The 26514-nt window shown below is 33.3% G+C and overlaps 2 protein-coding genes across 4 annotated transcripts in view; one reads left to right on the top strand and one right to left on the bottom strand.

The window, feature by feature from the left end:
• The first annotated feature begins 12016 nt into the window (after positions 1 to 12016).
• Positions 12017 to 12613, top strand: LOC147400522 (histone H3.2). The gene has a single exon (XM_086444524.1). It carries the CDS (start codon positions 12028 to 12030, stop codon positions 12436 to 12438), a length of 411 nt encoding a protein of 136 aa, XP_086300650.1. The 5' UTR covers positions 12017 to 12027; the 3' UTR covers positions 12439 to 12613.
• A 539-nt stretch (positions 12614 to 13152) lies between these two features.
• LOC147400521 (Transducin/WD40 repeat-like superfamily protein) overlaps positions 13153 to 26514 on the bottom strand; it is a 30049-nt gene continuing 16687 nt past the window's right edge. The window contains exons 7-19 of one of the 3 annotated variants that reach the window (XM_086446212.1): positions 26344 to 26435; positions 25863 to 25937; positions 24933 to 25024; positions 24725 to 24854; positions 23242 to 23331; positions 20644 to 20709; positions 19674 to 19742; positions 17774 to 17865; positions 16806 to 16871; positions 16634 to 16697; positions 16120 to 16208; positions 15510 to 15636; positions 13164 to 13907 (exon numbers count right to left, since the gene is read on the bottom strand). In XM_086446212.1, coding sequence (XP_086302338.1) covers positions 13845 to 13907; positions 15510 to 15636; positions 16120 to 16208; positions 16634 to 16697; positions 16806 to 16871; positions 17774 to 17865; positions 19674 to 19742; positions 20644 to 20709; positions 23242 to 23331; positions 24725 to 24854; positions 24933 to 25024; positions 25863 to 25937; positions 26344 to 26435 — 1115 coding nt within the window. In that variant the 3' untranslated portion in view covers positions 13164 to 13844. Of the gene's footprint in view, positions 13908 to 15509; positions 15637 to 16119; positions 16209 to 16633; positions 16698 to 16805; positions 16872 to 17773; positions 17866 to 19673; positions 19743 to 20643; positions 20710 to 23241; positions 23332 to 24724; positions 24855 to 24932; positions 25025 to 25862; positions 25938 to 26343; positions 26436 to 26514 lie in introns of all 3 variants that reach the window. The other 2 variants (XM_086446214.1, XM_086446215.1) reach the window with 2 other exon arrangements.

Here is a 26514-nt window from a genome sequence, read left to right as displayed (position 1 = left end):
TAACTTTGTTTTCCCCACCAACATGTATATTTTTCAGCACCTTATTTTATTAAAAAAATTTAAGTATATATCATATTTATATTTACGTTTTCATTTACTTTAAGTTGCTTAATGAAAATAAAGTAATACCCCTCATTTAGGTTTAATGAAATGGTTTAAAAATCCAAAAATTCAAAGAATCAAAATCTAATTTTTTGGGTTCAAGAACAAAATAAGAATTTTAATGTTTTTGTAAAATTTTTGACCCCCATCTTTGTTGGTTTTTCTTTCAAAATAAGCTTTAAAATTACATGATATCAAATATTTTATTTAAGACTTTCATTTCCAAAAATTCATGTTTCATTTGAAGAACTTTGAAAATTGATATTTTTGACACTTAGTTAAAATTCCACAATTTTCTAGTTTGAACTATTTATTATTTTATCACATTTCTTTGAGTTTTCTATTCAACCAAGACTATCATGTGGAATTAGTTGATACCTTAGAATCATAAATATTTTTAGAAAAACGTATTTTGATAGGTATCTAGGATGATAGATAATTTATCAATGGATTAAAAGAACTTATGTTCTCGACTGATTGATGGGACAATGACTTCAACCCTATGCATTGGCTATGCCAAAACCACATTATGCACGATAAATATATAAATGATTGGATATCTCATGTTCCTACGATCACATGAGATATGATTGATAGATGGATTTATAGATGAGTGTAATTGGATGGCTCTACCATATATTTGTTTGTAATTTCGATAGAAAGAAACTATGTATATATACACAAAACAAAATTATTTTTTGGTTATCAAAAAAAGATTGTCGAAAATCTAGAAAAAGTGATGTGTTGCTATATGTAGACACCCCATTTTTGCACTCGCCTGATTAATCAACTCGTCAACCCGATCGCAACGGTTCCTAATGATGGATGTTTATTCCAATGCTTTATTTTGTTATCAGATATGTTTCAGAAATCCGGATGAGGTATCTCGAACTGACAAAACTGTAGAAACCACGCTACGCTAGGAAAATATGACCCCAGAAACATAGAAATCATTATCTTGCAGACAAAAAGAAGTTTTACGATAAAAATCACTAAAAAATAATTAAATTACCAAAATACCCCTAACCTTAAAACGTCCTTAGAGCCCACGCTACGCTTAGGAAAATCCATTCAAATATATAAAATAACAAATCGAAATCAAATAAACCACTTCGCCAATTTTTACAAAATTTGACAAAATTTTGAAAATACCCCTCATAAAGCTCACGACCATTTCGGACAAAAATTTTCATAAATGACACAAACCAGTATTCCCATTGAATTCCTTACGAAAAACTGATTCCAAAACATCCTGGAACATTGAAAAACGACTTAAAATACAAAAAATCCTCTCCGTAGGCAAAATGGTAATTTCACAATTTTAATAATTAAAATTTTTGAAATTAATAAATAAACCATTAAATAATGTAAAGTGAAACATTAATAAAATTAATTTAAAATTTTGAACTAAAAAAATCGATCAATCAGACTTTTAGGCAAAATTGTTGATGGTTGCCAAGATATTTATTCAAGGACCCTTCTATCTAAGAGCCCAAAGAATTAAAATAAAAGGGGGTTCTTCAAAAATTAAAGTCAATCAACTAAGACTAAAGTCAAGATATTAAAAGTCAACCAAGAAAGACTAAAATCAATCTCATAAGACTAAAGTCAAAATCTTAATCTAAACTAATCAAGTCAATCTCATAAGACTAAAGTCAAAATCCTAATCTAAACTAATCAAGTCAATCTCATAAGACTAAAGTCAAAACCCTAAATTAAAACCTTAAAGACTAAGTCAACCTCATAAGACTAAAGTCAAAACCCTAATTGAAACCCAAAAAAAAAACCCTAATCAAACCCTAGCCTATTTTCGTATCAAAGGAAAAATCCTAAGAGAAGTAGGTCAAAAAACTTCCCTAGCCTCCCACAAACCCTAATTTTGAAGTCCCAACTCCTTACCTAACACCCGTACTTTGATTTTAACCTGAAAAACACCTAGAAGCCCTTCAAAAACACCCCAAAATTGATAACAAAATTCAAAGAATCCAGATCTAAGGAAGAGATACCTTGCCTCGGAGATCCAAAATCAGATTCGGAGATAGAACGAAGTAAAAAGTACTATACAAATATCAGTTTTATCAAATCTGAGGGAATAAAACCGTTGCGTTCGAAGGTAAAATCTCTTTTATTTTTTCTATCTAGGTTTTTGTTAGCAATGTAGTCTTATTTGGGATAAGTAGAGACCGGCATTGGCCGAGTGTGGTTGGTGCCTAACACCTTCCAACCCCGTAATGTGATCCCCGAATTAAGTTTTTCTTTAGTAGATTAGTTTCTTTATCTGTTTAGAGTCAGTATTCGGTTCATATATCGTAACAACTAGGTGGCGACTCCTAAACCTTAAGGGTCAAAAGCGGATCCGCGCACCCCGCGGATCGAGGGCGCTTTCACTATATTTTTATAAGCGACGGGTCAATCTAGAATAACACTCGATGATTTATTCTTTTTGTTAGTATGGGATACCTTAGAAAGTAACATAGCTCAGAGATTCAAGAATTTCTCCTTATTTTCTAGGGAACATTTATGGGTGATGACAATCTATGTATAATGTAGAGATGGTCGAGGTACACATTGAATTGCCTTTTGATAGGTTTAGATGTGGAGAATTTTCTTCAGGGATAGTTAATGAACACTGAGAGTTTATAGTCGTCAAATAAATGATTAACATAATTGATCAAAGTATTTGGACCTTGGTCAATGGCCAGTTTGAGCCGGATAAATAATCATCCAAATGTGGTGTGGCGTCCCGCCAAACACTAACACAAATCCCCATGTCAGATCCCGAGGTACTATGTGGTATCTCGAAATTTCGGCATGGTCTCCTCTGTTTATGTTAGCATTCCAAGACGTTCACCTGTACCTAATAAACGACATACAATCTTGCATATATATACACAAAATATAATATTAGCAGAAGCCTATATATATTTAATAACGTACGATAGATCAGAGTACGGAAGAAGAAATTTATATACAGGATTATACAAATATTCTTCACTATAACAAATATCCTAACGCTCATAACAAAATATATAATACTTTTGGACAAATCGACACCACTAGGGGCTATAACCCCAATACTCACTAAGTAACGGACTCTAGCTGTCTATCTGACCTACGAGATGATTCTCACTCGTTTTCTACACTTGTCTCGCCAAGCTTCAGATCTGAAACTAAAAAAATAGAGAAGGAAAGGGTGAGTAACAATGGTTACCCAGTAGGGAAGCAAACAATTTCTGTCAATAACTTCTCCTAACATGAACGAATAAACATACTGAATCATTTTTAAATATACAAAATTTTACAGAAAAAATTATGATTAACTGGTACATATAGTCAAATATGTGCAACTAAACATTTTAAAACTTATATTACATCAACCAACAGTATTCACTAAGTATTTTCTTTTTATACAAATCTAATTGATCAAATAGAAACATTAAACTTGCATTTCATTTTATATATTAAAATAAGGTAACATATACATAATACACAGGGTGGAGTAGTGGAATTAGGGAGTTGAGATTGACGACTGGATCGTTCACAGTCGGGACATGATGTTACAATTCTTTACTAGCTTTTAGTTCTTGATTTTGTGGCTGGTCGCTGTATTTACCACGTTTGGTTGACCATTTATCTGGCTCAGGCTGGCCGTTTGACGTGACCGTAAGCAATGAGTCTCTTTTCGATGTGTCAAAACGTTCGACTACTATAGATTGTTAGTGATCACTGACTAATCATCTTCGTCTATGCCTATCAGGTGTATATGTGATTCCCAAATATACAAACCATTTGTATACGACCACCTTTATAGTACAAGTTCACTGGTAAAGATAGAGAGGAATAAACCTAGATTCCAGTTGTGACTCCACTCTCATACGCGTCCCATACCACGTAGGAGCTTGGTGGTCCCTACCGTACATCCCAAGATAGTACACCACTCCAAATGATATGACGTACTATCCCTTTAGGCATTCACAGACTTTTTAATAGCTCACAAAATAGCTACATATATATATATATTATATATATATATATATATATATATATATATATATATATATATATATATATATAATATATATATATATATAAAACAATACTAAAGAGAAATTAACAATACAAGATTGAGAATGGATATCCAGTTTCCTACCATGCAAGTGTGGCCACACGGCCTAAAATAAATAATATAACGAAAAAGTAAACAACGCCTCACGCCAACAGAAAGTAAATAAACATGCAATCAGTAACATTATCCCTAGATATCTGTTCACCAACCTACACACAACACAACAATGTAAAATGTAGACATCACCCCTTGGATGTGACTCTGACATTTTACTGTTTTCATACCCTTTGTCCCTTTTTTCGAATTATGCAATTTTCAATCTCTCAAATAAAATATCCACTTTCTGATATTCATCAACTCAATATGAATTAATTGAATAATAAATCATTTTTCTAACTATGAAGTTCATTTTTATCAAAAATCTTGAAAAAGTACAAAACTTATATCAAAAAGGGATTCGAGCGGTGCACATGACCCAACTGATAGAAATAACCCAATGAAGCATCCTACCCACATGTAATTTGTTATAAAATATAATTAAACATATCAAATATGCAAGTTCTGACGTGAATTTGAAATAATCAATTGAATTCTATATTTTTGGAAACTCACTACAAATTTTTAATAAACTTCGAAATGCAATTTTCACAATCTACGATTACTAATAGAAATTGAAAGTTTCTTACAATCTCTAGGATATGGAATTGAAGCACGTGCGCGAAAATCGAGGCAATCGGCATGAAAATCGAGATAGGCCGAACTTCAAAGTAGCTAATTTTTAAATCTGACCCAATGATTTCGAAAATCTCGATGCCGTCGTCCTTTCTCCCTTCTACGACGGAGGACGGTTTGATCTTGAAACGGATAAAATTCGAGATCGAAGTTTTGAAACCCCCGTATATAAATACGGTTGATTTTTGATGATACAGGGTGAAAGAGAAAGTGAAATGGAAAGAGGTTTGATGGATTTTGTAGAGAACGTGGCTGCAGATGTTTCTCCCTTCTACGTTGGTCGTCAACGGTAAGTCGTTTGCAAAGGATCTGAGGTGGAAGATTGGAAGAAAAAATAAATTTTTCGTTTTTATATGTTGCGGCTGTTTAGACGAGTTGGGGAAGATGAGAGAAAAAAAAATTAAAAAGTTTTATTTATATAAATTTTGGGACGAAATCGATATTTTGCCTATTGTTTCGATCGACGATAACTTGATCATCCGGACTCCAAAACTGACAAATGAATACTCTATTTTATCTAATTTTTCATTCTGGATTTAATAGTATGGTTAATTTCTATAAATTTTATCTCTAACAAAAATTTACATTTTTGCCCTGAGGTGACCCTAAAATTGATGTCATTTTCGTTTCTGACGATAATTCGACTTTTTGTACTCCAAAAATGACAAATAAATAGTCCATATTCAATAATTTTTCATTACGAACCTAATGGTATAATCAAATCTTAATAATTCTTATTCTAGCAAAAAATCACTATTTTAGTCTGATCCGACTCGGTAATCGAGGATTTTGCAACTTTTATGTTCGGACTCGCATTTGAGCGTACTTATAGCCTAAAGTATATTTTTCGATTATTTTGAATCCAATGGTGAGGTCAGATTCCATTAAAAATGATCAGAAATATCCTAAAATTTTACCCCTAAGTCCCACTTTCAAGATTTTTTCAAAATTTTATTATTTATTTTTTCTCGAGATACGAATCGAAAACTCAGGGTTTTACATGTGGTAACAATAACCGACCACAAAAATCAAATAATAATGGTGAGATTCCATATCAAGCATAGTTTGGAATATCAATGGTCATGCCAAAACTGTTGTATTGACGTGTTCTTCAACACTTTTATCGATTACACCACTGTGTTTGTATTGTGTATTTTATTACACCACTGTGTTTATTATATGCTAGTAGAAAGATGTTTTTTACTTTGAAAACATGATAAAACTGATTATGTTTTTACATGATATGACTGATAGACTAGTGCTTACTATATCTACTTTATTTATTTTGTTTCCATTATTAGTCTTTACTCGAATGGTATATTTTATCAAAATCTACATTATTTACATTTCATTATGATTATACATTGAATTTTTTACTAAATGTTAGAATGATAGATTTCTTTTTGGATAACTGACGTTACTCACCTTACCATTCACCATTTCAGACTTTTCAGTTATCGAGGAGGAGATTTAGGAGGAGGTACATGAGGTTGAGTATATTGATGAGCAATCGCCTTCATGAGTTTGAGTAGTCGTAGATTTTAATAGTTGTTTATGTCTTCTGTTTTGAGAAACTTGTGTCGACACACTACATGCCATTTTATTTAGTATTACTTACTACCTAAGTCTTTACATCATTTTGGAGATTTGTGTCTTTGAGATTTGTTGTGGATCTTAGATATAGTTGATATTAGCATCCACACTCTTTTAGTTAGTTTATATTAGCATCCACACTCTTTTAGTTAGTTGATATTTATATAATTTTGCTGCATTATAACTCCCAAACTTGAACTCTTGTCCATGTTATGTTATCATGGGTTGGTTTACTTTATCATGCCTTGAGATCTAGCAACAGAATCCGTGGGATTCGTGTTGGATTTTGAGGATGTGGCACATTATGTTCAGAATTTTATGCAAAAATTAAAACTTAGGTAAATCACTTTGTAATTAAGTGGTTTACATATACTCACGATTAAAAGTAAGTTAATAAATGCCAATGCGGGATAAGAAAATCGCCAATTATTAGTACAATTTGATGTTTCACATGATAAGTCTATTACTCCTCAAAACTTTTTAAGTACTAGAGATTTTCTCGCTCAAACCTCATCATTACTTTCGTTGGGGATTTAAAAATGCATTAGTTGCATTGCCTTTGTTGCCTTCTCAAAAATGGAAGTTCACCACGTATCCCACCACGCCCATAATCTTATCTTCTCGAAAAGGGTAAACCAACTCATGTCAAACAATCCTTATCCTAACCGATTGAATTCAAAACAACATGATGGCCTGGCTCCACTTACCAATCACTCTTTAACTATTGTTAGAATAGAGGAGGTTGGTTTTTTTCACCTCGTCCACTGAAGTATCAAAAAAGGGGTAATTGTGGAGACCATTTAGGCCATGCCACTTGATGAGGACATGTGTCCTAGGAAGTTAAGTGAGTCCAATGTGAAATACCGAGCTAAAACTATCAATACTAGGATATTAGTGCAAGTGGAAGCAAGTATTTACCAAGATTGGATTCAATATATGAATGAAGATTCAATGTGGCTAGCAAAGAGAACTAAATCTCACCCTAACTCACAAAGTAAGTCAATAGGACGGTACTAACCGAGTAGGTTGGGAATTCCAATGAACAACATAGAAGTTATCACCATGAGATAATCAGTGTGACGGACATAAAATTGGGTTCAAACCTATATATCATATGAGTTTGATAAAATCTCAAAGGCTGTTAATTCAAGAATTCGATCTAATTAATGCGATATGAGCTCTCCTATTCACCAAATCTTCTTATTTATGATGATATCTGCAATTACTTATTAGTGTAAGGTGAGTGTGACATTCCTTGACTCACCCATCCCAAACAGTAAAATCACACCAACTCAACATAAAATATGTTGAGACATTACAAATCCAACTCAGGTATTAGTATTAATGAGGCTTTGCAAAAAATTCGAAGGAAAAATCAACAACTCCTAGCCAGCTCATGTTCTACCTGACAATACCCCTGAACCTAGTGGTGCATATTGGATCGGGTTGAACCAAAAACCAAACCAAGCTGAATCGGATTAATTAGGATTAGTTTGGTTCAATTTAATAGATAATCGGTTCGGTTCTGGGATGAAATTTTAAAAAACTGATTGATTCGGTTCGGTTCTTGTTTTAGGGGTGTCCTAGAACCAAACCATAATGTATATATGGAATGGTTTAACAACAACACACAATAAATAATTTGGTTTAATTCAATGAGTCTAACTTTGAAGCGGGTAAGTCACTTCCAAAATTTGAAGGAACCGTCCTCGTTACAAGACAAGTGGCGTTTTAAATTTATTTCAACCCCTATGTTTTTGCCAAAATTGGAATACCTCATTGGAAATGCCACGTCTAATCCAATCGAGAGGGTTTTTTCAAAATTTTGAATCAAAGAGTCCGACTAGCCTTACTTAGTAAGGAAAAGAACTTTATTAAGTTTCATCCACTGTCAACATGACCTAGAGATTCACTAATTTAGTAAGTCTAGTTAGACTCCTTGAGTCAATTAAAACAATTGTATCCCAAATTAAAAAATTATTTTTATTCAATCAATTCACCTTATGTCTCCTTCACTTACTCCTCCATTGAAGCTCAATTCCAAACATGAAGAAATCGAACTTGAACTCGAAAAAATCGATTAGATTTTGGATCAATTGCTCTTTGAATCAAAATCTAGCCGAATGTTTTCCATTGAAGCTTGTACAAATGGGATGATTGAAGCTCTTCCTCCATTGAAGCTCGTACAAATCGAACCTAACTATAATCTTCACTGTCTTTATCTCAATCGTCTTCTCTTTTTAAACCCTAACCCTAACTCTTTCTCTCTCTTTTTCTTTTTCTCATTCATCCTCTCTATAATTTGCAACGATTCTGATCAGAAAATTGCATTAAATAAGTGGCGGGTGTAGACGAGGTCATGAGATTTACAATAGATGTTGATTAAATGGTTGAGGACGTGCCGCATGGATAAAATCTAGAGGCGATCATGTACGCATAGATGGTACGCACGAGTGAGAGAGAGATATTTTTGCGAAGGCAACATAATTGGAGAAGTTGCTTACTCTCTTAAATACCTTTGCAACTTTTGAATATAACCAAACCTAATTAAAGTCGGTTAGGGTTGGTTCAATGTCAGGATATAGTCGATTTGACTTTGGTTCAAGATTTGTAGAATTGAAAAAGTTCATTTCAGTTCTAATACTCCCCCCAACTTGAATTGTATGGACCCTACTTAGACCAACCGTGTGGTGACACCTTTTCATAATTTGAACTATAAAACCCCCTCTCAAAGATTAAGGGTATGTTTGGTAACATTTTTGAAGTATGAAGTCTGAAGTCTAGTTTCTATTTCTTGAAATCTGGTTTTAAAAAAGTTGTTTGTTTGTCATTTTTAAAAGCTTCTGGTTATAAACATAATTTTAAAACATAATGGTTATTTTGACAATATTACCCTTTTGTAATTCTAATAAATTGTTAACTGAAAAACATGTTATGTTTTTCAGTTAACCTAATGAAACAATTCACACATTTAATTTTGATTTCTAATAAATCAAACACTCCAAAAGTATTGTTTTTCAAATTGAATTCATACTTGAGAAATTATATTTTAACAAGGTAATACTCAAACAATAAACAATCATACATTTTCTAATTGATTTGCAATCTGATCACATAAAGTGATCATATCAGTTTGTGTTTGCGGTGAGAATATTGTATTATAACATGGTGGATCTTTTGGCGATTACTAAAGGATCGCTCGTTTTGTTAACATCAACTTCATATTTTCAAAATAACTTATCATGAAGAAAAACACGACGCAAGAAGTTGTGTATTGCCATCCATGCAATAATAATGTCTCGTTGAGTGTAATAATAATATGAAGGCATTTTGTTCAAACACCTAACACATACTTTTGTGTCACATATAATGTTATTGTCATTATCAATTAAACCACAATTTGGGAGCTTATTAGTAATGGTTCCTAGGTTTTACAATAAGAAAGCAACAATGCATAACAAAATCAAACAACATAAGAATCCATATCTAATCAATATATCTAAGCATGTATAAAAAAAAATATCATACAATTTACAAATGCCCTCCTTATGAATAATGTCCTGGCGAACTTGGTTGCAAACTAAACCATTGAACTTGTAAAACAAAAATTGAATAGTCAAACTCAAAATGATGAACAAGTTTGCCATGTGAATTTGTATATTGCAAATCTTAAATTTAACAACTTTTGGCAAGTTAGCATAGATGCATCTTAAATTTGTATGCAAACATAGATGATTAATGGTGGGTACATAAATCTAGACTTTTGTATGAGAAAATTTTATTACAGCAATAAAGAAAGGAGGTTGAAATGAACAACCACGAACAAATAAGAATTCAAACGCCCAAAAATATCCCAATAACTAAACATTTGAAATGCTATACACCCAACCACCTCCCTCAAAAGTCATACAAAAATAATTTCTAAATTCCTTGAAAAAATTTCATAAAAAAAAAAAAAATCATAAAATCTTGATTATCCTACCGAACCACTTGCTTGCTTATGGTAAAAAATATAGACAACATTCCAAAATAATTTTTGATGTGCAAGCATTACCCAATTGGGTTGAGATGTGAGTACCTAATCATTTCATCATCATCCATGGAATACATAATTTTAAACTATTCCTAGAATAGACACTAGTATCATATGATTTTAAAAATCGTCCAAGACCAAGATGATTACCATAATAATCTCAATCGTTTTTTTCTTGAAACTCCTAAATCAACAAAACCTAAATCTCATACATTCAAAAAACCTTAGAGATTTTTAAATTACAAGCATATAATCGAAATTACATACATGAAATATATGATGTTAGAAAAAAAAGAGATGTCCATTAATGGATGAAAATGATAGATCAAAGATAGAGAGAGATCTTACTGTATTAATTTTGGAGTGAAAAATATAGGATTTTTGAACATGAAACGAGAGAAAAGGGAGAGACCTTGACAACATTGTTGTAGAAGGAGAAGTAGAAAGATTAAAAATAAGGGTTTTAGGGTTTATATAAAGAATGGATAAATGATAGAAATCAATGTTTTGAGGAGGGTATTTTAAAAATAAAAAACAAATTCAGAATTCAGAAGTTTTATCCAACGTCCCCCCATCACTGAACCAAAACTTCTGAATTTTGGTTCTTAATTCTGAAATCTAAATCGAAACAAACGGTAATAGAGCTTTTCTGAAGTCTGAATTTTAAAGGTGGATCTCCTCCATTAAGACTTCAGAAGTGTTGCCAAACACACACTAATCCAAAATAGATTTTCTCTACAACTACACTTCATCATTTTCACCATAAAACATGCCATATATATATTATTTATCACCTTTATTACTAACTTAATCTTCGGAGGACCTTTTCACCAAATCTTATACTTTTTTATTAAAAGAATAATGTTTTAGTGGCCTCAAAGATTTACCTTATTTCGCACTTTCCTAACGTGGAGGTGTGTACGAACCATAGATGTTTTTCATTGAGATATGATTGTAAAGCATTTATGGTTCTATGCACACCCCATGTCACGAAAGTGCGAAATGAGGTAAATCTTGAGCTCACTACAACATGACTCTTATTCTAAATTCAATCATTTTCTACTCCCCCCAAATCCTAGGGTTTGAAGGTTGAAATAAATAAATCTTAAATATCTGATTTTGAAGATGAAAAACCAAATGTTGAATAGGGCATTCAGATCAACTTTTTTTATAAAGTTTATATACGTCAGATCGAGATGGCTGATAACGAATACTTGTTATCTGTTTGAAAATAATAGATTGCTCTTAGTAAAAGTTGGTGTGGTAATAGAAGCTCTTTTTTCACACCAGAGGGAACCGAAAAAGTGATCAAAAGTTAAATTTGACGATCCCTGTCATTCAAACGGATAGAATCTTAGCCGTCGTTCACCTAACTAATCTAACGGTTACAATCTACTCAAAACATAAAAAAATTTCAAACTTCCCGCGTAACCTTCTCAACTTCTATTAAAATCTCCAAATCCCTTCTCTAATCCTCCACAAACCAAACAGAGAGAGAGAGATGGCACGTACGAAGCAGACAGCAAGGAAATCAACGGGAGGGAAAGCGCCACGTAAGCAGCTAGCTACTAAAGCAGCTAGAAAGTCGGCTCCAGCGACTGGTGGAGTGAAGAAGCCACATAGATTCAGGCCTGGAACCGTGGCTCTTCGTGAGATCAGAAAGTACCAGAAGAGTACTGAGCTGTTGATTCGAAAGCTTCCATTTCAGCGGCTAGTTCGTGAGATAGCTCAAGATTTCAAGACTGATTTACGGTTCCAAAGTAGCGCCGTGGCTGCGCTTCAAGAGGCGGCTGAAGCTTACTTGGTTGGTCTGTTTGAGGACACCAATCTCTGCGCCATTCATGCTAAGAGAGTCACAATTATGCCTAAGGACATTCAGCTTGCACGTCGAATCCGTGGTGAGAGGGCCTAGATTCTTAGAGATGGATTCGTTTTAGTACTCGAGATCTGTTTCTTCCTCTCTCTTTTTTTTTTTTTTTTGATTTCTAGAGTTTGTGGGTTAGGGTTCTTGTGGGAGATTAGTTGTGTAATATGTTATATGTATGTTAATTGGAACTACTTTTTAAAGAATTTGACTTTCTATGAAATCATGATATATGCTTAGAACCATTAAAAGAAAAAAAAAAAAATCTGAGGATCAATGTTTTTATTTTAAAATTTTTTAGGATGAAAGTTGCCACACCAACTTTTGCTAATGCCACCCCAATTCATATGCAAATCACAAAAGAATTTACCCATCTTAGAGTGACGTTAGCAAAAGTTGATTTGGCAAATTTTTAAAGAGTTGACGATATGCCCCATTCATTTTGGTCAATATTAGAGTTGTCCCCATGTTTTCAAATTAATGATATTTGCCTTGGGTTTTATTTGAGAGATTAGCATATGACCTTGTCTCCTAGAAATTTGTAGGGTAAATTATGTTTAAATTATTCAAGTACATCTTCAATGCATTGTTAATTAGAAGTTCATGTTGCATTTCTTTGAAAATCTTATTTTATTCTTGAGGTCTGATTTTCTTTTTCAAAATTCATAGAATTTTGTTCTCTACATTTTTGTTTATTATGGCATTTAATCATATTTTTAGATGCCATAAGATGATGTTGTCGGGAAACTTTTTTTTATTTAGTAACAAACATACCCTATTCATTGTGTGTTATATAACCTATATCCAACCTTACATCATTGGTGGTGTTATATAACACTAAAAATTATATATCAACTTTTATAATAAATCCTTAGGGGGGTGACTCAATGGCAATTTTGGACTGATTGTGGTTAATGCATCATAGGTGGTGAGATCGATACTTAGTATAAGCGAGCATTAATTCCTTTGGAGCCACTTGTGAGGGCACACCCTCACTTGGTGCATGTGATGTGCCTGTGTTGCATGACTATTTATTTGTTCTGTGCGAGGGTCCAAAGGAGTTGGTGTTGAGCTACATCCTTTACAAGACACCCCAGACCTTAGAGAACTCTTCAACCTTACATTTAAAAATTGGGCACAACCAGCCAAGTGATTCCCTATGCCCCGAGATTATTCTTTGGACAGGGATTACCTGGTTTGCACAAATTCCAAGATAACAAAAATATTTAAGGAAAATTTTCCAATATTTATTTAGTTCCGCCTTTGCTTCATCCATATCAACAATCCTCGTGCATATCCGAATAAGCACCAAGCACTTCCTCTGTTTGAATCTGAAATCTCGACTGTTGTAAAATTTAACCATCTTGGATGGCATTTCTTCAAGGCTGGACATTCAGTAATGGCACTCGTAAGATTTAAAACCTGTCTTCAAGTAATCACCTTCATTGCTCACACTATGTCCTCACATCACCACAAATAGACTGGAGCTTTTGGGATATCACCAGCAAAGAAGATTTCTGAAATCAAATTCATTACAAATGTTAAATTCTCTCCATCTTCACACGTGAACATTTTTCTCATTTTACTTTCAAACTTCATTATTTATCAAATATCTATGAATACTACAATGAGAGACTTTTTACTCCCTTTGATTCATACAATGATGTCTACAGTAACCATGATCATCCTGTTAAAGTATTTTTGGGGTAAATTTTCCTCAATGTCATTAACATTTTCCCTAGAGGCAATTTCATCTTTTGTATGGAACTGTAAATTCATAGCCAACTCATTTAAGGGTTCTATGAGTTATATTTTCAATTTTATGGGAGGAAGTGAGATTGTAAGCATGTTTTTTTCATGGAACTGGTGAAATGATCTCATCCATTGCTCATGGATGTAGACAATCTTGCTGAACCACGTAAATCTTGTATGTTGTCTTGATTATTTCTTGTTTATTTCATCATATCCATCACTAGATCTAGGGATGTATGCATAATAATGATACACTATATCAATTTTGTTATGCACATATTTAATAGGGTGATTTACCAAAACATGCACTGCAAATTGAGAAATAACCAAAATGGCACATGGTTCATTTTAATTCCGAAATCGGTAATTTAATATTTTCGGAATTAAAATATTTTCATTAACGTGGGAAAAAAATTCACTGTTTCATAAAACAGAACTTTTTTACTGTTTTATTGAAACTAAAACAGAGAAGGTATTCACTGTTTTATAGAATAGGAATTTTTTTTGTCTATTTATTTATTAAATTTACGTTTTGGTAAAAAATATAATGATGCAAACGATAATTTACCATTTTCAGAATTAAAATGAATAGTGTGTTGTTTTGGTAATTCTCCCTATTTAATAGGTGGGAGGTTACGCACACAGTTATATAACTACCCTATCTATTCTATATTTCATAGAATCTCACAAGAAAAAAATAATCCCTCAAATATTTAAAATTTGTTGCATCCCAATGACTTCCAGTTGTTCCCCAGATGCATAATAGTAAGAGTAAATTACCATTTCGTGAGCAGAATACGACGATATTCCAATTCCGGCTCACTGTTCATTGTAATTCCCAAAACATGAAAAGCTAGATCACAGGTTTTCCAAAGTGAAGTTCTGGTAGGTTTAAAGTAGCGAGATTGCTGCGAATCTACTAGATTGCCACTTTTATAATCAGCAAGATTGTCCCTTTGAAAAAAAAAAAAAATCAGCGATCTCGCAACTTTAAAACAATGAGATCGTCATTTTGAAAACCTGCGATTTCGCTCTTCATGTTTTGGCATTAAAATGAACCGTTAGTCGGAATGGAAATTTTGTCAAAAGTAGATCACATTTTGAGAAATTTCTCTAATAGTAAACATGATCATGTACTAACAAATGCTAGAGGGCCATTGTTAAAATGTCGATTTACAAATCATTTTCAAACGAATTATTTAATTTAAGGATGATTCCTAAGGGTCTGAATAAACAAAAAGCACAAATGCAAAAGGCAATGATGAAACCAAGCAAATATATATATATATAAAGATTACAAGGAACCATTCAACCAATAAAACAAAATGATCTAAAGAAAAACAAAGCAATTGTGTCACAGATCGAACCTGGGTTCCACAAATGATGGTCCCATTAAGGGGATGAGAGGCACAAGCTGTAACACCTTCTGATAAGGGAACAAATCTGTTTTGCATATTCTGATATTTTTTCTCAGAACATCCCCACTTTTCCTCACTAGAGAAATGGGAAATGTGTGTAAGCAATTATTTATCTCATTAACAAATTTGATAACGAACTAGAAAGAAATGAAAGCATGAACCTATGTTACACAGGAAACAAGAAAAAAACAGTATTTTATATTTTACACAGCTAAGATTTTAAATCTCGGTTTGGGCATCAGTTATGGATCTGGTTCAGACAAAAATGCAATTTTGAAATTTCGACGAAGATGATTAGAAGTTTGTTAGCATTTATTTGGAATAAGTAAAAGAAATAGGAAATTTCAATGAAACTGGAAAATCATCTTGAGTATTTTGACAGTTGAAATTTAAAACCTCAAACAAAGCATCAAAACTAGAATACCTGAAAGGACTCACTTTTTTATAAAGAAAATTTTGGTATTACAAGAGAAGGTAATACTATGACCAAATACCCCCTAAGAAAAACAGGATATCCATGCAACATATGTTTATTAGTTGTAGATTTGATCATTCTCACTTGAAGTCCACATGGCAAGCTGAGTAGCTATCTGGATAGAAATCTAAAAGATGAATCCCATTATTGGAGGATGATCCAACTGCATAGATCTGCCAGAAGACATTAGAGAGTATAATGATAATTATTCATACAAAATAAACAAGTTCAGAGCTTATAAACCAATAAGAAACTTAAAAGAAGGTTTGCTTAATAAAAAACTAAAGAATAGAAGAAAAAAACTTTATAAATGACAGAAATGGCTAGCATTTGGAAGAAAGAAAAAGTCTCATTATTCACTCAAAAAGTTTGGTGCAAAGGGGCTTGCTGACTAGATCTTTAGAAAAGTCTAACTTTATACACAATTAGACTAATCCTTAGATTACATAGGACAACACCAACAAATGCTATATGAAGAAATAATTTCAAGCTATTCCAAGAAAGGTAACTGGTCAAATAGAGTATATTCCTAGTAAGGCAGTAATGTGATGAAGTAGAAATAAAAGGCCATTCAAATACAATGATGGAAAAAACATACCGAACATGTGGGTAGCCATGTTGGCTTTCTCAATGAATAATTGGTTGACATTTCTGGGCTATTCCTAATTCCTCAACAAAAGAAATGGGTAGTAAGTGGAAAAATATTAAATAATTAATGGCATTGGAAACCATATTAAGTCATGCAGAATTTTGGTTGAACTTTTACTTACAACCAAGCGGGGGGTGGGCAATGGATATGCGTCACTTGAAAACTATTGATATCCAAAACTCCAGACCTACAATAACAATAATAATAATAAAAGATCGATCAACAACACCTATTGATATCCCAAATATTTGGAGTTGGCTAAATGAATCCTATTTCTCCATTCCACTTTTTCCAGAGCCGCGTCTTGTATTATTGAAAGTGAGATTTTATATGCTTTCACTTCTCCATCCATGTTTTTTTGGGTCTTCCTCATTTTTGGGTTTTCTATATTAGAAGTACTAGCTTTTAGTATTGATATTACTTGTCAAAATCATAATTAGAAATTTGGCAAATAATTCGTGAACTAAATATGAATTCGAAGCATAATACAAGAATCGAGTAATTAAGAAAATTATGATTTTATGACTTTATACGATTTTTTCTTCTGCAATTTATTTGTTTCGACTAAAAATAATTTATATATAAAAAAGGGGTTAAAAACAATTAGCCCTTTTAAAAAAAAAAATTCTCTCTCACAATCTCACATAGTAATACTTTTTTCTTTCCCCCCTCACCCTTCATGACTTCTCCATTAGACATCTGTTGACCCTATATTAACTATTAGGTCAACTTCTTTGTTTTTTTTTTTCTCTTTCTCTACCTTTTACATCTTTCCTATGCTCCTCCCCACTCCCTCTTGGTGGGAGATTTTACTCAACTAGAGACTTTGCTTTATCCTAGCAAAATTTTGTGATATTGGTTGGACAAAGAACTGTGAATGATGATGAGTTTAGTTACATACTTACATAATTTACATTGCACCAATTAATAAAATAAGCAGAGATATGGTGATGAACTAGGAAAGAGCAAATGACAAGATAGGCATAGGATAAACATTCAAGGCTCCAAGTACTAAACCATTATTTACTTGAAACAACACGCTAAACAATAAAAACAAAACACAATTGTGGAATTATCTCCAAAACCTACCAACCGTCATCAAGGTGAAATGCCAATTGATATGGACAAGATGGATTGAGGTCAATTGAGTGAATTTCCCTCGGTAAAATATCTGATTGTTCCTGCAGAATGTTGATTAGTCATTGTTCAAATCTTTAAGATAAAGCTATTTGAATAATGAATTTTATTTTGAATGAATGAAGTACATGAAGATCTAAATTTCATGAAAAAATGAATCATTTTTGAAGAATGCATGAAATATTTATTTAAAAATGCATATATAATTGTTGTGGTCATAATCTATTTCTACAAACTAGGAAATTATCCACAACAAAAGTGGAATACATGCCAGTCATCCGAGCAATTAACAAAATTTTATAGTTAAATGGATTGGACAAAGAGCTAGGGTTGAAACAAAGTTCAATGCAGTTGCATTGTGATAGCAATAATGACATTTGTTTGGCAAAAACATCAAGCGTATCGTGCCAATACATGTTGATTTGAGGTGCCACATATATGGAAGTTTATCTTCATACAAAATACTTCTCAAAAGACTCAGTCGACAATACAATTTATATGTTGACAAAGGAAGTTCCAAAACAGCTAATATTTTACTAGGACTTGATCAATTTCACTTAGTTTGAAGATTGGCGTTGCATCCTATAGGTCAGAAGTGGGTGTAAGAGCAAATTTTTATAGAGGTATGAGCTTGGAAGCATCTATGGTGTTATTTTCAAGGTGTCTCAATAATAATTCAGACCAAGGTGAAGACAATTGTGACAGCTTGAATCCAATTGGTGATTGATCACTAGAAAAGACCTTATTGGAATGTGACATCAAAACCAACATCATTCTAGGACTGCTAATCATCATATAACTTGTGTTGCATATATGAAATACAAGCATTGGTATATCCTTGGGGAGTATTTTAGATATTACACCCATCAAAAGGTGGTTTTTTGGGTAATAGGAAAAAGTGGGATTAGGGGCAGTGCTACCTTGACACATGGTACAGGTACCCAAACGTATACAACATGACAACCTTTGAAAATTCCAATATTGGGGCACAACCATACAAATATTAATTTGTGGCAAAATAGACCTTTCAGGTGGTAATACAGTAATTTGTGGAATATGAAGGAAACTTTAAGTTGGGGAAATAGGAAAAAGTGGGACCAAGGATAGTGCTACCTTGACACATGGTACAAGTGCCCATAATCAAGGTGCCCAAAGGTATTCGGCATGAAAACCTCTGAAAATTCCAATATGGGGGGCAATGCCATACAAAGACTAATTTGTGGCACAATAGATCTTTCAGGTGGTAATACAGTAATTTGTGGAACATGAAGGGAACTTTAAGTTGGATAGTTACCCAAGTTCTAGAGTACACGATCCAAACTCTTAATTTTAATTCAATTTAGAGAAATATTAGGGAAAATCAATTCTACCATATGTGATGTAAGTGCCTCAAACTATTGTGTCGACTTGCTGACAATGCAAAAATTGAACAAGGTATCATTGGATTAGGGTTTACCTTTCTTATTTGTATGAACTTGTAACTCCTTCTAAGGTAATAGGTTCAAAAGGAGAGTGAAATCAAACAAGGAAACCATGGTTTCAGGGTTTGGAAAGTATTGGGAGAAATCTGGGCTATACATGGTGAATCACTATCACAACATTCATGGACCAACTACTGTCAAACGATGTAAATCTTGTCAATTCTATGTTCTTTTCTTTTATATTTTATTTCTTTCATGATTTCATTAGGAGTCTTTGCACAACCTTTATACCGCTTAAAGAAAACAAAGTTTTACTGAACAAGCTAATAAGATATTTTTAGAGTGAAAAACACTAACATGCAACATACATGGTAAAAAAACTCCTGCAAGTTTTCAATATACACAACTCTAAGAGAGAGAGCATACTCAACTATAGTCATGGTTCTAAGTTTGGTTCCATTTCGAAATGTTTGGGTGGAACATTCCAGTTTTAGCCAAGACTGAAAAGAAGCATTGCATGTTTTGATTCAGAAAATCTCAGTTTTTTCTCCTGATTGAAACATTATATTAAATGAGATTTTAAACCTTGACTACCCCTAAATAAAGAGGAAATCCTCAAAGTTCCTACCTATTCCCATTGACCAAAAGGTAATTACAATTTCATTTAGAAAAGAATTCAATCTCCATTTACAATTGCAAGTTGTAACAAGATTAACAACAAAAATTAAACCAAAAAACCTAGATTAGCCCTGGAAATAAACCGAAAATATCAATAAAGAAAACTTACACTAAAATCTGAAAATCAATAAATCAAACTGAAATCATATTCATTGATCTTGTAAAGTTTAGAGCACTTTTAGAGGTCATAATAACAATATCTTTCAGACTTGATAGAAATAAAAGTTGTAGATCCCAAAAGCATCTTCAAGAAAAAGTAATTACAAGTCTAAAATGGGTAACTGAGCATAAATTTATGATCGTGGGAAGGTGACTGCATTAATATTCCTTAAAGCAAGCCAAACAATTTGAACTAAATTTACTAATATTTAAAGTTCAAATTAATTTGGACATGGTTTCTCACTTAAATTGAATAGAATCATACAAAAGAATTGTGATGTGAAGATTTGAAGTATCTATTTCTTGGAAAGCAAAGCAACCCAATGAAATTGCCTTCACTAAAGATTTTGAAATGAAAAATTAAGTTTAGTCAGCAAATAAATGGCCACTGACGTTGGAAATATGTTATGAAGATTTAAAGTTCATCTTACTAGGAAAGTAAATATCAAATATCAAACCCTTTGTCAAAGATTTTCAATCAAAGATGTAAAGCATGATGCTATGCTTTTGGATAAAGGCATCAACCAATTCTGAACATGCAATTGAAAATGACAAATAACATACCCTTAATGACCTAATATTCTCCAACGCTGATGCTAGCTTCAAAGATGTTAGGGGAGGATGATATACCTGGTTGAAATGAGAAATAATAAATTATGTTCGATAAAAGTTAATGCCTTTCTACTAGATTCATATTTAATGCTCTCACAATACTATTAGAACTAACTTTATCATAGAAAATATGGGCATTCTTGGACTAGTTTGGAAGATTCTTGAAAATGTAAATAATAACTTTATATGAGATTGCTCCCAACTTCTTTGCCAACATTCTGACCTATCCATAAGGGATATGAAATGAGCATTTCATTGCATCTTCCTTATTTTACAATTCTTGCACACACTCACACCACATACAAAATCATGTAAGGAATGAAAGGTTTTTTATCCAAATATTGAGTCTTTGACGGCATGATCGGATTCTTGGATCTGGAAGGGTTTTCTCATGATTCCGAAGAGCCATCAAGGAATCCACTCATATCCCATTCAGATCATTTAGAGCTTGATTGCTTGAGTTATGAGTTTAGAAAGAACAATCTATCACTATGTGATAGAATAGTTGCAGCAGCAACTTTCTAACACCATAACTTTATCCAAATGGTTGCAATTGAGTGATTCAAATTTTAAATGAACCATCCGGAAGTCTAGTTCGATTCATAAAATTTCAGCTCATTGCAAGCATCCTAAGTGAGTTACTTGTGTTCATTCTTTAGATGGCTCACTTTAAGCATTGCACCTTAGAACATGATTTCATCCATCGTTTCCTTTTTCTTTTATGAAACGGGACATGAATAGATGTTGCCTATCGTAATTGGGTTAACCTTATTCATAATCCTAAGTACAACAAAAACTTGTACCAGAGTCAACTTGCATGTTTTCCTCATCTCTCAAAATGGGCAAAGTTCAAGGTAACAATCGAAAGATATAAGAAAGGGGAGCCTAACACCTTCCCCATCCTTTAAATAAACCACCTTATACAGATCTCTTTCTTTGTAAAATCCATTTAAAGAAAAGCCTTTTTTGAGTGATCAATTACGACCTTGAATCCAATGAATGGTGGTGACTCCAAACCAAGTAGTCTGGATTTCCAAAATCCATGGAGAGGGGGCTACTACATTGTTGGTGATAAAAAAGAATGGAAGTTATACTGTCGGTTATTAGGACTGTTTCAAAACAGAGGGGGAGCAAAATAGAGAAAAAGTCATTCGGCATTTTATAGGACAACTAGCCATCATTGTGTCCAAATAACAACATGTCGTACTTATTGAGGTGAGTTCCCGAGGACGCTTGGTGTCACACTTTGGTATGAATAGGAGATGGGTAGGGCATAAGTATAATGCAAGGCCTGAAACACAACCATCACAAATAATTAAAGTGATGGCCGTACAAATCATGTGAAGATGCCCAGAACATGCATACAGAAGGTGCAAAGGTGCCTCAAGCATTCAAGGGAGCAAATGTAAGTGAGTCATGACTTCTAGATCACCTTGCTGGAATAATCAAGTGACATGGCATCTTTGATGGTGATGTGGCAATCCAAATTTTACTGCCATCTTAGACAGATTGCTATCGCAGCGATGGTCTCTTGGCAAAATGGCACTAAGTAAGTGGTTGTTGGACATGTGGCAGACTCGGCTCTGAAAAAACATATAGATGGGGGGTAGGCTCTGTGAGAAGCTTGTCAAGGAGCCACTTACATCTTGGACAAATAGCACTTTTTTTAGAGCACGCCATGACAACAAATCTATCGGCACTGATAAAATTAGGCTAGGGGACATGCATAGCATATAGAAAGGAATCTTCTTGCCCCATAGAGGGCTAATGCAACATTAGGAGAAAAAAACAAAAACAAACACTCACTAGGAGACACTTATATTCAAGTTTTACGGTAGAATATATTGGTTAGATATATTACTAATGCAACAAGAGAGTTGCAACAAGAAATAAGACGGGATGAACAATATTTTATCTAATATTCTGAGGTGTCATTACCACATCTCTTTAAAATTTTGATATTAAATAGCTAAGACTATCAAATATGTGGTTCACATTTTAAAAGCTGTAATATGCCAAAAACTATGTGCAGTAAGATAGTAAGAAAATATCTGAAGACAATGCTCAACAAACCTGAAATGAATTAAAAATCAATCCAGTGTCTGCAATATATATATGGTAGTGTTTGACATACAATGTTGGGAGACAAAATTTGTTCTATATGGCTTCAAAGTTTCGGATTGGGCTGATTTTTTGTGAGGATGATCTCTATGGTGAGGAGATCATCCCCACAAAAAGCGGTCCACTCTGAAACTACTAACCCCATCAAAAGTGGTTTACAAATTGATGGTCCACAATTTTAAAAAACTTTTGATGGGGTTAGAAGTTTCGGATTGGCCTGATTTTTTGTGAGGATGTTCTCCTCACCATAGAGATCATTCTCACAAAAAATCAGCCCATTCCGAAACTTCTAACCCATATAGGACAAAGGCGTTGGCTCCATGTTGTCTCCCTTACGTTGTCTGCCGAACAGGACTATATCTATATATATATTTATTAAAAAGCATAATTGAAACTCACAAAAAAAAGTGCATGACAAACCATTAGTACCTCTTTATGACTTTGAAAAGCTACAGATGTTCTTCCCCCACGAAGATCCCAAGCATAGATGATTCCATGTTTACCAGCCCCAAAAACAATCTATATGAAAAAATAGGTATAACAACATTCTTTGAGAAGCTCGAAAAATAAAATAGAAATAGAAATGAAAGTTTTTATATGTTTATGAACTAAATTATTTGACAAAGTTGGATAACATAGGTCTAAACTAATAATATTTCTCCATAGAAAATGAACTTTCTATTCAACTTTGAGGTCATGGGTTCAAATCCTTCTTATCCTTTAAAAAATTGTTCTATAGAGCTTCAACCTATTACTCAATGGGTTGACATACTACAGCTCAACTTTGAGGTTGTGTGTTCAAATCCAGCTTACCCAACAATGAAAGACGAACTTCCAAGCAAATAAATGGAGTGAGGACCATGCATGGGATATAATTATTCAACGTAATCAAAACTAGCATTACAAGTAATGAGATGATGACCATGTTCTAAAAAATCAAAAAAGAATGAATAGTAACAAATTAAGGGCTTGGGAACATATAGGTAACTCTAATGATCACAAAGTTCATGTATCAAAGATAACATTTTCTAACTAAACATGTAGAACACATAACATCAAGGATCCAGATTTATGAAGTCAACAAACTTGAGACCATAGTTTCAAACACAACTTTTGCACTTAGCTTGGCTAACATTTGGTACAAAAAAGCTAGAGGAAGGAAAATTAGTGATTGGAAAAAAAAAACTGCATCTAATATAGTATAATATAATACATAGTAATACACATTATGTATATTATTTGTCATGTGAAACATATGGTAACCAACCAACTACTCTAAAAGACCGATCTGTTGGAGAAGGGGAGAACTATGAATATAAGAGTGTCATGGGGCTTAACTGGGGTATGACACAGCCGAGGGTGGAGGAAAATATACACTCGACAAATCCCCCACACCAATAAGGGTGGAAATAATCGAAACCGAGACCTTTACGAACCTAGCTTTATGATACCATGTTAACCAACCAACTACCCCAAAAGACTGATATGTTGGACAAGGGGAGAACTAAGAATATAAGAGGGTCAAGGGGCTTAACTGGGGAATGACACACCTGAGAGTGGAGGAAAATATACACTCAACAACATAAAGCTTGGATAAAGGAGGGTTGCGTCAGGTTTACAGCCAGTGTAAAAGTCTGTTACCTCCTAACATGATAGTTTAACATTAAAATAGCATATATTATTATACTCAAATGTCACACATAAAAAATTATGATGACATGAATATGACTTTAGTTTTCATTGAAGGAAAAAAATTATATTTAATCAAAAAGACATTATTGAAGGAAAAAAATGGAACACAACAAAGTTTCGAAAAGTTCTTTGCTGAGATCACATGCGGTTAATCATCTTTCTCAAAACAACTTGTAATTAGCCTTCACAATTCAACAAAATTAGAAGGTCAATGGCTAACCTGATTTTCTGCATTAAGCTGGATACTATTGAGGGGGCTATGGGAATTAGTCATAAGCTCAACATATGGAAGATTACTCATTCTCCGGTCCCATATGTGGATAACACCAAACACATCAGATGCAAACAACCTAAAGAGAAAGGAATAAATCAGTAATCTCAACCAACAAAACCAAGTGACTCATCTACTCTAGGCCTTAGATACTGACCTTGATTGGTCATTCGAAGTAAAAGCAATATCAGATATGCCTCTAGGGACTTGGCAGCCATGCACACTGACATTAGGTCTCTTCCTTAACACCTACTTGAGAGTAACACAATAAAGAATGGGATCATGAACCAAAACTGACGACCAAACTACAAGATAGAGTCCCTAAAAGTGAGTTTCAAATGAGAAGTTGTGGAAGTGAAGAGCTTGCCAAGTACTATGGATGCAATGATGCATTATGGTGTAGTGCATCAAATCCCCGTGAATTTTAATATTGTTATTTGATAAAATGCATTGTTAACTGATATTTTGTAGGCAATTGTTAACCCACCAATCAAATATAAAGATAGAGGCCTTTAAAGCATTAAATAGCAAGAAATGCCAAAGGTTCAATACAAACCAAAGTACATATGTTGAACAAATAAGAAAATATTGTACTAAACACAAAAGGATTTACTGCATTGAACTTAAATATGAATCTTACACCAAATGTGTAGGAAGTGATTTGACTAAAGTGGATAAAAGAGTCAGCAGGAACAAACTAACTTTACACAACTACATTAATAATGGTACTTTATGAATAGGATTTGAATGAAAAAGTCCTAGATTTTCGAGTTTCAAGGCTACTCGTGGACTTAATAAACTCTCAACAGACCATGACGCTGGTTGAAGTGTGTGCATGCAGTTGTATTAGGTGTGGAGCAGAACTAGATAGAAAAATCATGTCTTACACAGAACTTCATTGATAAGTAGTGGTGATAATTAGATTACCTTGAGCAAAAAGGAAAAAAAGAAAAAATAAACATCGTAGACACAAGAAGCCAGGCCCAACCAAATTAAGATGTGGGCGGAAGAAGGGTTTCAGAGCATCAACATAATCAAGTAGTTAGGTTAAATGAGGCAAGAATTTAAAGTAACAGGGGAAACTTACTTCAATTGGCTTAGAAGAGATATAACCAATATCAAATATAAGAACTTCGTTACTTAGCATAGATGTGCAAGCAATCTGCAGAAGTTAACCGCTAATAATGAGTTAAAATTAGAATATAAGAAAAGAAACCAATGAAAATTCAGGTCAGTTAATAAGTGCCTAACCAAACCAGCCCATGCAAGCAAATCAATTGTTAACAGATTGATAGAAGAAAACCAATCCAAGTTTAGTAGGCAAAACTACTAATAATTCAAAAATGCATAGCAGTGATGTCCAAAACGCATGCATGTATAGACATGCATAAAACGTATCCAATACACCATGAAATAGGGAAGGGCATTTTGAGTTCACTAACATCAGTAACTGGTGATAAACACAAATTATATTTACAATGAAACAAAATAATTGATAGAACTAATTCACAAGATGAAAATGTAAAATGTAACAAAATGTAATAATAGAAGAGCAATCAAATCCAAACCTCGTCTTGGTTAGCGAGATTCCATCGAACAACATCCAGTCGTTGACGTGTATGAAGGTGCAATAAATGCTTTGTTTCATCTTCTTTTAGACCTACCATCAGTCAATCTAAATCAAGCCACTACAAAAAATACTTCGAATTGAAAACAGTAACTAGCGAAAGTAAAATGTC

This window comes from Akebia trifoliata, chromosome 6 (genome assembly GCF_017979445.1).
Source record: "Akebia trifoliata isolate Shusen 1 chromosome 6, ASM1797944v1, whole genome shotgun sequence".
Lineage (NCBI taxonomy): Eukaryota > Viridiplantae > Streptophyta > Magnoliopsida > Ranunculales > Lardizabalaceae > Akebia > Akebia trifoliata.
The sequence above is the reverse complement of the archived record's forward strand: the minus strand, read 5'-3'. Positions and strand labels throughout refer to the sequence as shown.

Excerpts from the sequence above, each read along its gene's own strand:
- LOC147400522 (XM_086444524.1), top strand. The coding sequence starts at position 12,028 with ATGGCACGTACGAAGCAGACAGCAAGGAAATCAACGGGAGGGAAAGCG.